Source organism: Monopterus albus, unplaced genomic scaffold (assembly GCF_001952655.1).
Source record: "Monopterus albus unplaced genomic scaffold, M_albus_1.0 scaffold237.1, whole genome shotgun sequence".
Lineage (NCBI taxonomy): Eukaryota > Metazoa > Chordata > Actinopteri > Synbranchiformes > Synbranchidae > Monopterus > Monopterus albus.
Window position 1 is genome coordinate 205,401 of NW_018128117.1, and position 15,512 is coordinate 220,912.

Below are 15,512 nucleotides of genomic sequence, written 5' to 3' on the forward strand. Positions count from 1 at the left end.
TCATCCATAGCACTTGTAATGTCCTCCATCAGGTCAGTAATGGCCAAGGATGTCGATCTTTTCAACCTAAAACCATATTGGCAATCAGATAAGATTTTATGTTTGTCAATAAATGCATCTAATCTGTTATTAAAGAGTTTTTCCAGAATTTTTGAAAATTGTGACAACAGAGAAATCGGTCTATAATTTGTGAGGTTGTGCTTATCACCAGATTTATACAGAGGAATAACCTTTGCTATTTTCATATTATTGAGGAACTGCCCAGGTCGAAACGACGTGTTAAAAATATGGGTTAATGGTTTGCATATCCCCTCAATTACCCATTTGACAGTTGTCATAGTGATACCATCACTATCACTAGATGTTTTGTTTCCACATTTGTTCACTATCTCTATAATTTCCTTTTCAGCTATGGGCTTCAAAAACATGGAACTCATGTTCCTTTCAATTGTATTATTATTCATTTCAATTTCTATTCATTCAACATTCACAAAGAACCTATTAAACTTTTCAACTACATCCTCCAATTTATTGACCTGTGTATCATTATTTATAAAATATTGAGGGTAGTTACTCTTTCTAGAACTGTTTCTTATCAATTTATTTAATATATTTCACGTACCTCTCATGTTATTTTTATTATCCTGTAATACTTTAGAGTAATATAGTTTCTTACATCTACTCAAAATCTCAGTTAATTTGTTCTTATATGTCTTATATTTTTCTTCCGCCTTCTTTGATCGGTCCTTAATGGACTGTTTAATATAACGCATTCATGAAAGTAAAAAAAAAAAAAAAAAGCAAATCTTCATAGTTGACAAGCTGGAACCAGTGTCTGCTGTTTTTGCATCTGTCGATCAGCTAATCGATTATTGTTATCCATTATTATTGTGCCTTCATTGTTGTCGCTCTGCTCTCATCCTCCCAGTCACCGTCATTGCTTTTTTTTTCATATTTCATCTATGATAAATAAATCTTTTAGGATGTACTGCGAAACGTGCTGTAAACTAAGCTAAACTTGTATAAATGAGACACGAGAGATTTCTGCTGATTCATCTGATTCAAACGCTGAGTCATCCAAATGTCTACGAGGGTCCCAGGAAGTGCTTTGATGCACTATATCGATAGCTCTGTTGGATACTGATACATTTTCCTGCCCTCATCTCTTCCTCCCACTGGCATACACAAGACTCGCACACATGCGTTCACATTCACACACACCTTAAATTCATGTCACTAAGAAGCTGTAATGAATCATCTCTGTTAAGAGTCAAATTTCTGTTCACTGAGTAAGATTGGTACCGCTTGCTTTGTAGTTTAACAGCATTACTTAGTTTTCCTCATATAACACCGTCTGTCCTGGATAACTTTCGTGTATTTGTGCGTTTGTATTTGTCTGCATTTGCATGTGTGTACACTGTGTATGAGCAGGGGTCAGTGGGAGTGGTGGGTATGTAAGAGAGTGACCGCCAGTGATCTATATATAGCGTCTCCCTCCTCCCCTCGCGTCTCTCTCCGAGCAGTGTTGAAATTCCAACCCAGCTCTTCTGGTCTGTTCTCCACAAGGCGCAGACTTTACTCAACTGCTACTGACAACTTAAGGACAATCACCAAACTCCTATTTTATTACAACTTTCCAATGGGCTTCATGGATTCCAAGGTTACAGGAGCGAGAAGTCACAGCAGGCCAGAGACGGACCACAAGCTAAAGTAGAGCCAGATAACTTGTCTGTAGCCTCACATAGCTCTGAAGCATGGGGCCCCATGTCGTCTCTGATCTTCCCAAGCCTCTGCCGGAGCAGCGCATGGGAAAATCTCTCGATTCCTGTTGGCAGAGTTCACTCACGGCAAAATAAGTTGGCAGTCTCTGGTGTTGTTTTGGGAAGACACTCTGACACAATCTCTTCCTCCGTGGTTGCAGCGTTCACAGCTCTGACACTTCACATCGTCTTCGTTTGGGCAGTTTCACCCCTGCTATGGCTCCTCCAGTCTGCGGACACAGCATATCTTCCTGTTCCATTTGGATTGGGAGTGGAATACAGCTGTAATGCTGTCACCTCAGGAACGTGTCTTTCACTTCACCTGCCTATTATTTTCCGAAGGATGGAGCTTCACATATTCAGCTTTGGTTAAACCTGCCTAGTGTCTAAACCAGGTGTTACTGTGATGTCTGTAGTTGCTGTCATGGTGGAGTAGCAGTATCATGAAGACAAAGTTTTTCTGTGCCTCTAAACTGCTGCACGGAATTACTGTTATTTATTAATCATGGGGGCTAGATTTTACACCTTGTAAACTACTCAGACTTCTACCCCTCTCCCAGGACCCCATTCCTCCTCCATCCCTTTGTTTCTACCCATTTCACTCACCTCTGCCCACTGTGTCAGTGTCTCTCTGTCTTCACCATGGAAGTGCCAACTAAATGGAGCAGGGCTAGTGTAATCAACTTCATCAAGGGCCTTGGTAAGAGTGCAGAAGTGTGTGTGTGCATCGTGCACGTGCTCAGGTTTCAACAAACAGGTTGCTGCGTATGAGGCATGGGGGCCCATCCTGTCTGGGGGAATTAGTATCTGTGCATCTCATCTTTCCAGTGAGGTCAGGTCACATGGTCGTGAAAGGTCAGTTAGACCCGACACAGTTAACTCACACACACTTGCCACTTATATGAAATTCTCTAGTGAATTATGTGCTTTGTCTCATCTCATGGAAAATGCTCATGGAGTCAAACCTAGTCACACAAGCCTCATTTGGCGGCTTCCGTCTAGATGGGATCTAGAAAACTGCATCTAACCAGTGTGTGTACACATACTTATAAGTACTTTATTTTTATTTTCCTAATGTAGATTTCTTTTTTTCCCTCTCTCTCTGTCTTGTTTACTTGTCTACTCTTTGCTTTACGGATGAACATTGTACAGACACAGTGAGTGCCACTGTACCAGAGTTCTCTGGTATCCAACGCACCTGGCCAGTAAAGCTGATTCTGATTCTGGTCCTGATAATCTGTCACAACAGCCCGCAATGCAACATGGGCATGTTTTCTGCTGTTGTGCATAGTCACTGTTGTTTCATAAAGTGATGAGCTTGTTCTATTTTAAGAGTATGTCAATATTCTTAGAGAAGCATGACAGGAAACACTCCACCCATTATAATTATCTATCCATCTGTTGTCTGTTTCTCACTCAGTCCTCTTCGGGACTCCAGCCTGTCTTATCTTTCTCTCTCTCTCTCTCTCTGTTTATCACTACATGCCCAGTTCCCCTAATCATTTAATCAGAAGGGAGGAATGAAAAGCTAGATTGCCCAACAAGTGTGTGTCCATTTGTGCACCTGCTAAGTGTATGCAGCCAAACTAGAACGCTCACTCAACGTGAATTAGATGACTGAGGAGTTTTACCTTTACAGAAAGAAATAATAAAATCATAGAATTCTGAATCATAGACACTGTTTATTAAGGCGAGTGCCCGTGTCGCAACTGTTTATAATGCAGAGCGGTTTTGGCATGTGAAGAATTAGTAGGTGTATTAATAAACGTATAAACTGTTCATACATGACCCGGAGGGAGACGCTTGAGGCAAAAGGCCAAGCCTATACTGGTGTTCTGAAAGCAATTTAAAGCTAGTTATTGCAGTTTGTCCTGTTGCTTTGGCTGGTTATCAGCATGATCAGCCGTTGGAGCTTCAGCGTTGGTTGTGACACACAGGTCATGGAGGCAATTAAGGTGCTTTAAAACTCTTAGCACTCAACTGAATTGGTGTCAGAAATGGTCATCCTCTGAGCCATAGCTCAGATTAATCAGAACAGATAGTTTAGACTGGGTTTCATTTGCACTTATAGAATTATCAGGTTTTATAGTTTTCCTCTGTATCAGATGTACATAGAACTATCAGTGATAGTATAGTGATGATATGTACATCCCTGTCTAACCTTCAAACAGAAGCTGCCAATAGATAATTCTGCCTATGTTTAATGGAGCCAGTTTGCTAAAACCTAAGAAGTTATAGTTTAAAAAAACAGCTCTTAAGTTGTAACCCACAGCTAAATCAACAGCAACACTATACTTCCTGTTTACATTCCCCCAAACTGTAGTTCCAAAACTTAGAGCATTAAATTTGCCTCAGATAGAAATAAGACAAAGAATAATACTAGGAGTGGCAAAAGTATGGGGGACAGTAGTGTTGATTTTTGACTTTGTGCTTATTCTCCCCAGCTTCTCCAGTGGGACTGAAGCCACCACTCCCCCAAATCAGTGGAACCTTGGGAGAAAGGAAGGGTCCTGTTGTCATGGCGCCTGTCAACGTGGACCCTGAGAGTAAGCCAGGCGAGTTCGTCCTAAAAAGCCTGTTTGCCAACTTCACCTTGCTCTCCGAGCGCAAGATTCGCATCATCATGGCCGAACCACTGGTGAGTGATTTTTGTTTTGCCTCTGTTTCTCATCCCGTCTAACAATATTTTGAACATTTTATCTGATTATTTGATTGTGTGTTGTTTTTTTTGACAGTTTATATGTTGACTAATTGTTTCTGTGCAGATGATGTGCATTGTGTTGTTCTGCTAGATAGTACTGTATATTCTCAGGATCCTGGATTATTTGTTTATTAAATGAGACAAATTTAGATTCTATCAATTTTCTATATCTAGCCATTTTTTCTTGCTGGTCATGAGGAGTGGAACATTTGCCAGCATGCACTGCAAAAACCAAGTAATGGCAAATTGCACATACACAGAAGTGGGTGGACCAACACTGATCAGTGGTTTGCACTGTAGATATTTTTGATTCTCACACTTGTGTTCTTTGTGCCTGCAGGAGTAACCAAATATGTTTGATGTACTGTAACCTAACCATTAAGTCTCTCATATTACCTCTATTGACTGGTTGACAGTGTGTTCCAGAAACTGTGTCTCCAGAGCTGGAGGCTTAATTAGGGCTTACTGGGCTCTCCAAATAAATCCCAACTGTCAGAGCAATATCTGAAATGCATAGTGATACTGCTCTTTTATCTCATTGTTTCTGTGTGTTTCAGGAAAGAAACATAACAAGATTGGTCTATAAGAATGTGTTGAAATCAGTTCTGATACATTTTTTTCAATTTGCTGAAAGTGCAGCACCATACATTTATTAAGCTTCAATATTTGTGTGGGTTGAAGTCTGGCAGTTTTTCCGTACCTGAGCAGTCTGACTTTTGATTACATTAGCTTTGGGCTTGTTGTTTAAACATGTTCAGGTTGAGACATCACCAGGAAACCATCTTAAAGGAAATAGATTGTGTGTAAAATGTTTTTCTGTCTACTTGCTCCCGCCTCTTCTGTCATGATTTTTTTGTTTACACTGTGTGTTCTTATTTTACAGGAGAAGCCACTTAACAAATCTCTGCAGAGAGGAGAGGACCCACAGTTTGACCAGGTATGTGCACCTGGCACGGACACATCCCCTTCTTTTCTCCCTGTCACCCAAATCTAGCCATAAATGTTATTTTGTTTTGGGAGTGGGATTAACCTCTCGCTCTCTCCTCTCACTCTCTCTCTCTCTTGCTGTTCCTCCTTCCTACTGTGCAGCTGATCAGCAGTATGAGTTCTCTAGCAGAGTACTGCCTGCCATCTATTCTGAGGACTCTGTTTGACTGGTACAAGAGGCAGAACGGCCTGGAAGATGAGTCCCATGAGTATCGACCCAGGGCCAACACTAAGTCAAAAAAGTGAGAGAATATCAACAACACACGCTCAGTTGGAGAGCTCTATTCTTTGCCCACCTGAGAAGCTGGAATAGATTTAGAAGACTCAAAAGTCACTGAGTACACACAGTTACAGGGTGGACAAGATGGAGCCTACAATTAACTGATTGTTGCAGATTCAGTAAAAGCAGATTTTCACACATTTGTGTGCCAAGTACAGAGATAAGAACAGACAAGTAATGCCTTTGTTTCTCTCTGTCTGTCTTAGTGATGAGCAACAGAAGGACTACTTACTGGAGCGGAGAGATCTGGCAATAGACTTCATCTTTTCTCTAGTGCTTATAGAAGTTTTAAAGCAGGTGAGTCTCGGTTTGCAGTTTGAACAAATATTCTGCACTATACTATATGCTGAAATGCTGGGTGTTTCCCCAAACATATTTAGTATGAGTGGGTTTGACCTTTCAAAGAAAAATGCCTGTCATCAAACAACATTTCAGTCACTTAAAACAACTGGTGAAGTACTGTTTTAATCTGTTAATGCAGATGTCCGCATACTGTAATACTGCAGAACAACCACAGGAATCATTTTGAACATTTATTGCAGTCTGTAAGCAGTATTTATAATGTACACCAAGGACATTATTTGTTTTTATCAAACGTTAATAAAATGACAACATTTTCTGTCAATCCAGATCCCACTCCACCCTCTTTTGGATGGACTCATCCAGGAAGTTATAAACGTGGCCTTCAAGCACTTCAAATACAAGGAAGGGTGAGAATGACAACATTCATCCTGTCTTCACTGTCTGACCAACTGCACCATATACACCTTCAGTTATGGCATCCACAAGCATTTTTTCACAGCTTTTACAAATATAAGAAATATGTGTGTGTGTGTTGCTGTTACAGTTCAACACAGCACTGTAAATGGTTGATATTGATGTTTACCTCTTAGGTATTTGGGACCCAACACAGGGAATATGCACATAGTGGCTGACCTCTATGCTGAAGTAGTGGGAGTCATAGCTCAGTCCAGGTATTGTACACTTCTACTGGGTATGTAGATTATTATTAATTATGTGTTTACTGTATGCGTGTGTGTGTGCATGCATGTTAAATGTTTGTAAATCTACTTTACAGGAAGGTAACTGTGTCTGTTGATACAATATTTTTTTTTTACATTGTTGCTCTCAGATTTTCCTCATAGCCACACAAATTAAAATGCTTTCATCACTAAAATTCATTAAATGTTTCAACGCTGTTGAAGACGATGTCGGTTACTGTCATTTGAAATCCTTCAACATTATACGGTTGCCCTAATTATGTGCCACTGTTGAGAGTGCATGTATGGCTGTCACTCAGATATTTGCAAATCAGTTTTAAATGTGGATTTATTCATTTTCATAGTTTAGAGTAAAGTTTTCCACGCTTCTGCTTTCGGTGAAGGCAGGATTTTTGATCCAGGTCATGTTGCAGCTGTGTCCGTAGTTATCTGTCCTTTTTCAGCAATTGCAAATGCTGTTCCTCTGACTTTAGTACAGGTGAAAATGGAAAGTAACAACAGTGTGTGTGTGTGTGTGTTTGTAAATACATGTGCAGTGCGTATGTGTGAGAGAGCAAGAGATTGCAACTAATGATAATGACGCTTCAGATGATGGTCCTCTGTCTGTGTAATGTCATGTGTGAAGGAAGATGAGTGCTGTTCCCTTTTTCCAAGAGGTTATTACTGTCATGGGGGAGGTTTGGATTTGCAAGGCAGTTCTGACGCACACACAGACACACACTCACGTACACACTAGCTGAGCCATCACATCATTTAACACAGTCATCAATCTATTAGTGCCTCAAAGGCGGTAAGTGGAGATTTAGTTTAGCAAATGTATTTTTCTGTGTGGATGATGGGTTTTTCACTTGATTAACTATCTTGGTTGATTTCTTACACCCTTTTCAGTTATTTCTTTGTAGGGCATTATTTACACGCAGGCCTGTGAAAAGACTGAGTACACACAAAAGGCCAATCTGAGCACATGTTTTATTTGTGGTGTTATTTGTGTGTTTATCTTATTTATGCACTCAGCACTAAATAGAAGACTGATGACTGTTCTACTTGCTGTGGTATTGCCTGTGAGGTATCCCAAAGCATGTGCATCAAACCACATACATGACCCGTCCAGATGCCGTTCTAAATATAGTGCTGCAGAGCACTGTGATAAAATCTATCTGGAAGCGTACTTACACAAATACACAAGCACATGTGTGTATGTGCGAAAAACAGGTGTATAGAGAAGTAAAAGTAACATGAAAAAAGATCTTGCTGCTTTGTCATTTACCGTACCCCTACTCAGCTGACAGCTGGGTATGGCAGCATTTACTTAAGCGACTGTTGACATCGGGTCACAATGTCCTCGGCAGGTTCCCAGCAGTGAGGAAGAAGTTCATCTCCGAGCTGAAAGAGCTGAGACAGAAGGAGCAGGGCCCCTATGTCATCCAGTCCACCATCAGCCTCATCATGGGGCTCAAGTTCTTCCGCATCAAAATGTACCCAGTAGAAGACTTTGAAGCCTCCTTCCAGTTCATGCAGGTAGACTGAGCTGAAATCATCCAGTACTTGTTAACAAATTGTAAAGAGGCTCTGGTTTAGGCATCTCAGAGAGCGTTTACAGTACAGAAACACTCTTTGTCTGCATACATCCGTATCTGGAAGTGCTGTCATAGCATCGTCCTGCTGGCTTGTGAGAAATGCCACTGATGTAATTAGGAGTTAAATGTCTTGTTTATTGTAGTAGTGAAAATGCTTCTCTTCAGTATTTGAACCAGTGACCTTGCATTGACAGAATCATTATGTACATATATTGTTTCTCTGTCTCTCTTTCTGTTTGTAGGAATGTGCACAGTATTTCTTGGAAGTGAAGGATAAAGACATTAAACACTCATTGGCAGGACTTTTTGTGGAGATACTTGTACCTGTAGCAGCTGTAAGTGCATTTCATCATACTGTTCAGAGCATGACTCGGTGCACGTCTGCCCTGTGTTTCTGCTGTACAGTGAAGCTCTAAATATATATCTTGAAAATAATAGAAATCTTGAAGTCTTGAATGTCTAGTGTCTTGTCTGCAGTGGTAAAAGCCGTTTTCTGAAGGAAAATGTATGTGTGGATGAAAAGTCTTTGTCATTCGTCCTCCCCCAGACTGTGAAGAATGAGGTGAATGTGCCATGCCTACGAAATTTCGTAGAGAGTTTGTACGACACCACACTGGACCTGTCCTCTAGGAAGAAACACTCTTTGGTAATTTTCTCTCTCATATTCTGTTTTTATCACTGCTCGCGTCTCTTCATTTCCTCTCCATTATCAGCAATTGGTGAAAGCACTTACTGTAACTGTCCAGCATGTGGGCTTTTATCTCTCCATTGGAAGGACGCGGAAGTGCAGTACACAGGCTGGTTTTTGAGGTGGTGCCAGATGGGCACTTTTTGTCCACAGTAGGGAAGCAGGCAGGGGAATCAGCAAATTAGATCCACTACATCTCCCTCATTAAGATGGCAGTCTCACACAAACATGCATGGAATAAAACTACTCTGTTTAATTGTCAGGACCATTAATATTAAGGAACTCATAGAACAGAAAACATTTGTCTCAGGAGCGTCAAAATTTAACTAAATTCTTTTCCCATAACAAGATGTTTCCTTAGTAAAGTTATTTCTTAAAATGAGTAAACCAACCTGCCAATCAATTAAGATTAACTTTTTTCCAGCGTAAAACTGACTTATTTAAACTATTTTCCAAACTCATGTTTAATTTTTCTCTATTTTAGTGCTCATTTCTTGAAAGAAATGTTAAAGCATCTCGATTTATTTATTTTGGAAACAAGTACAAATCAAGATTTTTTTTTTTTTTTGATTTGACAGATTTAGACAGATGCTTTTTGCTGCACTGTCAAGTTATATTCTATAGACATTTGATAAACTAATTTGATAACAGACTGCTGTGTAACTTTTATGTGCTGTGTGTAATATGTGCAGAGACCTGTGTTGTCAGCCGTGCATTCAAGACATGACTGCATATATCCTGTTCGTTTCTTTCACTTCTTCCTAACAGAAAGCACACAGACAAACAATAACCTGTGTAATGGACAGACATGATAGGAATGACAGGAATCTGGTGGATTGCTGTCATTGTTGTTCTTTAACATGAGAGACAGGAAATACATACCTGTCTTAATAAGTAGTGACAAGTAAATGATGCACTTGTAAATGCAACCTAGCATTTACAAACCATTTATGACAAGGATGTACCTGGCTCACACTGATCATTAGCAAAGATTTCATGAATTCATTAACAATGGTCTGCATGCAACAAAGGTCATATTCCTATAGTGGAATTAGACGTTTTTGATATACTGGTCTTTTCTAAACACGTGTAAGGATAGTGTTCACACTGTTCTTACTTTAATCCTGTTGATAAAATGGAGAGAAAAGCAGTTCCATATCCATAAGTCAGTCAGACTCACTTGATTTTTTTTCATGAAACCTATTGCACTGGCAAAATAAAGCACAGAGAACTAAGTAAGGAAGTAAACTGAGTTAGTTCCAGACGGGACCACATAGACGACTTAAAAAAAAACCCAACAAAAAATAAGTTTATTAGGGATCTGTAAGGCCTGAAACAAATTGAACTTGATTTTGAAAAAACATGTTAAGCTTACTCTTAAACTGTGTAATCGCCAATTGTTGTCAGAAGCTTGAAATGAATGATTGTCAGACATCATTCAAGGATAATATGTCCATAGAGCAGCTGGTAATACAAAAAAAAAAAGTTTCAAAGTAAAAAACTGCGTCGTCGATGTAGAAACCAGGTGAGAAAGACAGTCTGAATCCTTTTATTTACATTCTGATGCTGATGAACTTTATATTTTCATACACTGATACTAATACTAATACTTGTCATCTGAAGTGTGTGATGCAACTATCTCTGGTGTGTCTTCTCTTTCGACACCAGGCTCTGTATCCTCTAGTGACCTGTCTGCTGTGTGTCAGTCAGAAGCAGTTCTTCCTTAGCCGGTGGCACATTTTCCTCAACAACTGCCTCTCAAACCTCAAGGTCAGCCTTTCCGTAGTGGAAGTTATTTGAAAAACATGCTGTTCTCACACCCACAAACTACAATATGTGACCTGTGCATTAAATTGCTACCCATCTGACATGATTTTGACAAAGTGACAAACACTATATGAGCACAACACTGAACTTCACACACCAACCTAGTACCTCATTGTAGAATCAATCATTAGTATACACTGTATTGCCTCAGGTGACACAGTCCAGATTGAAAACAGTGACGGATGGAGGCTCATAAAGACTCCTGTACAAGTTTGATTTATGATTGCACTGTAAATGCTGAGAAAACTGTGTTTGCAGGGAAAGCAGAAAGTTGTCATTTGTCTGTAATGTACAGTATGTGATGAATGCCTGTTGGGGTACTATTGCATTTCTCTCCAAAACTTTGGCTGATCAGAAACCCTGCAACATTTTTGTCAGGTAGAAGGATATTAAATAAAACACGCTTATTTTGATTTTGTATTTATCTGCATGCTTACGACTGCAGAATAAAGATCCCAAGATGGCGCGTGTGGCTCTAGAATCACTCTACCGCCTGCTGTGGGTCTACATGATTCGAATAAAGTGCGAGAGCAACACAGGAACACAAAGGTAACAGCCACATATAGTTCTGTTCTCATCAGTTAAATGTAAAATAGTGGCATAAAATGATGCTTCTTAAAATTGCTGGAAATATGATTTGTGAATCCTTAAAAAGCAAAACATGTAATGATTTTACTGAGGTATGTAACTCAGGCTTCAGCACTCTTTCTGTGTCTTGTCTTTCTTGTCTGTCCTTCCCTCAGTCGTCTGACGTCCATCACCTCCACTCTGTTCCCTAAAGGGAGTCGGAGCGTTGTGCCCAGAGACATGCCCCTTAATATTTTTGTCAAGATCATCCAATTTATTGCTCAGGTGTGTATAAATAACATTTGCACAATCTCATGTACAATACATTCTGAAGACATGAGAACTAAAGTGGGCTCCTTGTGTTTTGTGTGGGGCCTACGACAAAAACAAAACCAACCACACTCTGGTTGATCAAAAATTCCTAGTTGACACAGTTGCCCAAACTGGTCAACAGCCAAAAAAATAATGAAAGTACAGGATTAGCAAGAATGTGGGCCATGAAAGTTTTACACTTCACCAGAGTCCATTATCAAAATTGATTACATTTTATCTAATGGCTGTGTGAGAGGCTGGGGTTTTGAAACATTGCATTCATGGCTCTTCAAGGTTTTGTGGATTCTGCTGTCAGCACACAGGGTTTAACAACGTAATGGAATCACAGTTTTTAATGAGTCAAATATGGTGATTTATTTTTATTATTAATAATGTAATCATTTACATAATAAAAAGGTCCCACTAGTGACATACACATGCTGTCTCATACCACATTTACTCTGAAATCTTGTTTGTTTGGTCTTTGTTCAGGAGAGACTAGATTTTGCCATGAAGGAGATCATATTTGACCTACTGAGTGTCGGGAAACCTGCCAAAGCCTTCAGTCTCAACCCAGAGGTAAAAAAAGAAAGCAGACAGACGATCATACCTGTGCACACAATCTCACATAGGTCACCACTGTATCCAGTTCCAGTTGTGATTTGTAGTCTTCAGTCAGCAAAGGAAGGTAAAGAACAACATGCGCCCTCATGGCGATTTGACATTAAACACTCCTCCAGAATGAATAACCATGTTTTCAGTTGTAGTAAAGAAATGCAGTTGGGGTTTGATCATGTGCAAAGTGAGAACAGGATCCTCGTCACATGCTCAGATGCAAGCTGTTAAAATCACTGCAGCTTAAAGCGAAACCCCATAGCCCACTACTCATCTCTACTTGAGGCTAAATTAACTGCTATGAACATAACAAGCTTGACCTCAATAATGAATTTATTAATTTTTGACAATTTCACCATAAACTGAAACATTTTGAGCTTCATAAAAAACAGATGTTAAGACAGACAAATTGCTTATTGAGAAGCACTGAGTTATTAAATGAGTTACTTATTACTCCAAATAAACATTTGTAAAGTAAAGATTCTATCCACTTTGTTTGTCAAAGTCTAAGCGCTGTCTGATCATGTGTGCTCTTTCAATCCCTGCTACAAATGTGCCAGACTCTCTGGCACGTACTAAGGATGCTGTGCTGTGTTTGTTCCAGCGTATGAACATAGGTCTGCGGGCGTTTCTGGTGATTGCAGATGCTTTGCAACAGAAGGATGGAGAGCCTCCTATGCCCAACACAGGAGCCACTCTGCCCTCTGGAAACTCTCTAAAGAAGAAGAAAACTTATCTCAGCAAGACTCTCACCGAAGAGGAAGCCAAACTAATAGGTTTGTGTTTGTCTGTGGGCGTTCAAGCTGGTGAAGTTTCACTGTAGCCCCCAACTCCATGTACTGTCTGTTTCTGCTCCCCACAGGCATGTCCTTGTACTACTCCCAGGTGCGAAAGGCTCTGGACAACATCCTTAGACATTTAGACAAGGAGGTGGGACGTTGCATGATGCTCACCAGTGTCCAGATGCTCAACAAAGAACCAGAGGACATGATCACGTGTGTAACTACAAAGTGCATCAGTTACACAGTTTTTCATCCTTTTAGTGCTGAGGGTTATTCTGTTTGATTAAAAAAGAAACTGAAATGTGAAAAGTTGCAACTAAAACGCTGGCACGCCTTTCAGTGATTTTGTAAATGAATTAAATTGATGCTGTTTGGCTGTGTGTTGGCTTGCTTAACATCCCGTCTGTCTGTGACAGTGGTGAAAGGAAACCTAAGATCGACCTGTTCAGGACATGTGTGGCTGCTATTCCTCGTATTCTTCCTGATGGCATGTCCAAACCTGAACTGATTGACCTGCTTTCCCGGTAGGTTCCAGACGGGGCAGCTAAATGTCTCTGGTCAATCCTATTGAGTTTTTAAATGGTGCACCATCACTGATCATTTCAGACAACTTCAGTTTATTCCTTCCACTTTGTTTATACATTGTCATCTATGTGTCAGACTTACAGTGCACATGGACGATGAGCTTCGCCTTATTTCCCAGAACTCCCTGCAAAGCCTGTTACTGGATTTCTCAGACTGGAGGGAAGATGTCCTGTTTGGTTACACACATTTCCTTCTGCGAGAGGTATAACTGAGCTTGGCACTAACCTGCAGCGTCCTAGACAGTATAAGATTACATCATGCATTTGTCTTGGTTGCTGTACTTTTAGGTTTGTCTTGTGGCTGGGTTTATTGTAACTGATATAGTATTACAGGTTTAGAGTATGAGCGTAAAGCCGCTAGAAACAAGTCATAATGCTACTGTTGTATTAGAATTGGTCTTTTTGTCGTTTTCTGAGTGATTAGTCATGAAAAAATTCAAAACATCATGTAAAACAGTAATTGTTACTATTTTTAACACCGCAATAATGTATTCAGAATCACACAGAATCCTAAAGTCCAGATCTTTTTGAGAACCAACATAGAAATAAAATCTGTATCAATGTATAGCACCTCTGTTTTTTGTGTGTTAATTCTTTTGAACCAAAACCCATAAAACATCACTCTCTGTTATCTGTCTCCATGGTTTATGATCTAGGTTTATGATCTAACATGCATCTTACCTTCACAAAATTATCTTCTATGTCACAGGCAACCTATCAGGAGACATAGGAAAAACACAACTCAAAAAGCGTGATCCTTCATGAATGAATAGCGTCCTAAAATACTGACATTGGCAGCCCTGCTATTCATGCCCCTCTCCAAACTATTCTAGGTTCAAGACACACATCAGGGTCTGCAGGATGCATCTGTGAAGCTCCTTCTCCAGCTCCTCACACAGTGGAGGTTAGCTCTGCAGCTTCAGGGGAAGATGCGAGGTGGAGTTGAGGTTTGTAACTCTGTGACAGTCACACTTCAGCCAACCTTTTCTCCTCTTACACCAGTGTGTAATTTCACACAATGTGACATTTGTTTACTGGTTGTTTGATTGTCTTGTGTGTTTTGGAGGTTGATGGAGGTTCCTCTCCCTCTGTGTCTTCCCTCTCCATCAGGCCAGCCCCAGACTGCCGGAGCGAAGCCCTCATTGCTCAGTGTTACATGCAGTTGAGGGCCTGGCTCTGCTGCTCCTCTGCTCTTGTCAGATCAGCACAAGGAAGCTGGCGGTTGGCGTGTTAAGGGAAATACGCTGCCTCTTCACAGCTCTGGGACATGCTGAGGTAGAGGACAGAAAGCTTAGCTTTTCACCAAACAAAGCTGGTTGCAGGAGAACAACTCACTACCTTCTCTTACTGTTTAAACACCTACATAGATTGTGACTTAGCAAAACCGATATATGTATAGTTCAGCGACAACTACGTCAGACAGCAAATTGTCATTAAAGAAAGAGAAAAGTTGTGGGAACAGAGAAGGAAGAGCCATCTGACTGTAGCTGGGATTAGAGATGCAGCACATGCAGCCCATGAATTCTCTCACTTTGTATGGAGCTATTTTAAAAACAGCTGACACTATAAATGTCTGGTTCTCCAGGACGATGACAAACCCATGATAGAAGTCATGGACCAGCTGAGCCCAGCTGTAATGGACAGCTTTGTTCATGTGGCTGTCTCTGACTCGGTAAGTTTATTTGTGTTAAGAGATCAATTACATTTATCACAGTCCCCCAAATTATTTTGTTTGCTGCTGTGTGTCATACTTAAATTCCTCCCGTCCTTTCTCAGTCCACTTTGCCCCTCAGCCACCACGTTGACCTCCAGTGGCTGGTGGAGTGGACGG

The 15,512-nt window shown here is 40.4% G+C and overlaps 1 protein-coding gene across 10 annotated transcripts in view; it reads left to right on the top strand.

Annotated features, from left to right (window-relative positions):
• Positions 1-15,512, top strand: part of fryb (furry homolog b (Drosophila)) — a 51,318-nt gene that overhangs the window by 13,955 nt on the left and 21,851 nt on the right. For 9 of the 10 annotated variants that reach the window (XM_020620418.1, XM_020620409.1, XM_020620412.1 and 6 more), the window contains exons 2-22: positions 4,205-4,398; positions 5,345-5,398; positions 5,551-5,690; positions 5,935-6,025; positions 6,359-6,438; positions 6,622-6,702; positions 8,079-8,247; positions 8,549-8,641; positions 8,854-8,952; positions 10,663-10,764; positions 11,267-11,370; positions 11,565-11,673; positions 12,193-12,279; positions 12,920-13,091; positions 13,178-13,310; positions 13,514-13,621; positions 13,758-13,884; positions 14,515-14,628; positions 14,792-14,956; positions 15,267-15,353; positions 15,458-15,512. In XM_020620418.1, the coding sequence (XP_020476074.1) occupies positions 4,279-4,398; positions 5,345-5,398; positions 5,551-5,690; positions 5,935-6,025; positions 6,359-6,438; positions 6,622-6,702; positions 8,079-8,247; positions 8,549-8,641; positions 8,854-8,952; positions 10,663-10,764; positions 11,267-11,370; positions 11,565-11,673; positions 12,193-12,279; positions 12,920-13,091; positions 13,178-13,310; positions 13,514-13,621; positions 13,758-13,884; positions 14,515-14,628; positions 14,792-14,956; positions 15,267-15,353; positions 15,458-15,512 (2,290 nt within the window). In that variant the 5' untranslated portion in view covers positions 4,205-4,278. Of the gene's footprint in view, positions 1-1,586; positions 2,461-4,204; positions 4,399-5,344; positions 5,399-5,550; positions 5,691-5,934; positions 6,026-6,358; positions 6,439-6,621; positions 6,703-8,078; positions 8,248-8,548; positions 8,642-8,853; positions 8,953-10,662; positions 10,765-11,266; positions 11,371-11,564; positions 11,674-12,192; positions 12,280-12,919; positions 13,092-13,177; positions 13,311-13,513; positions 13,622-13,757; positions 13,885-14,514; positions 14,629-14,791; positions 14,957-15,266; positions 15,354-15,457 lie in introns of those variants that run through there. The other variant, XM_020620416.1, reaches the window with a different exon arrangement.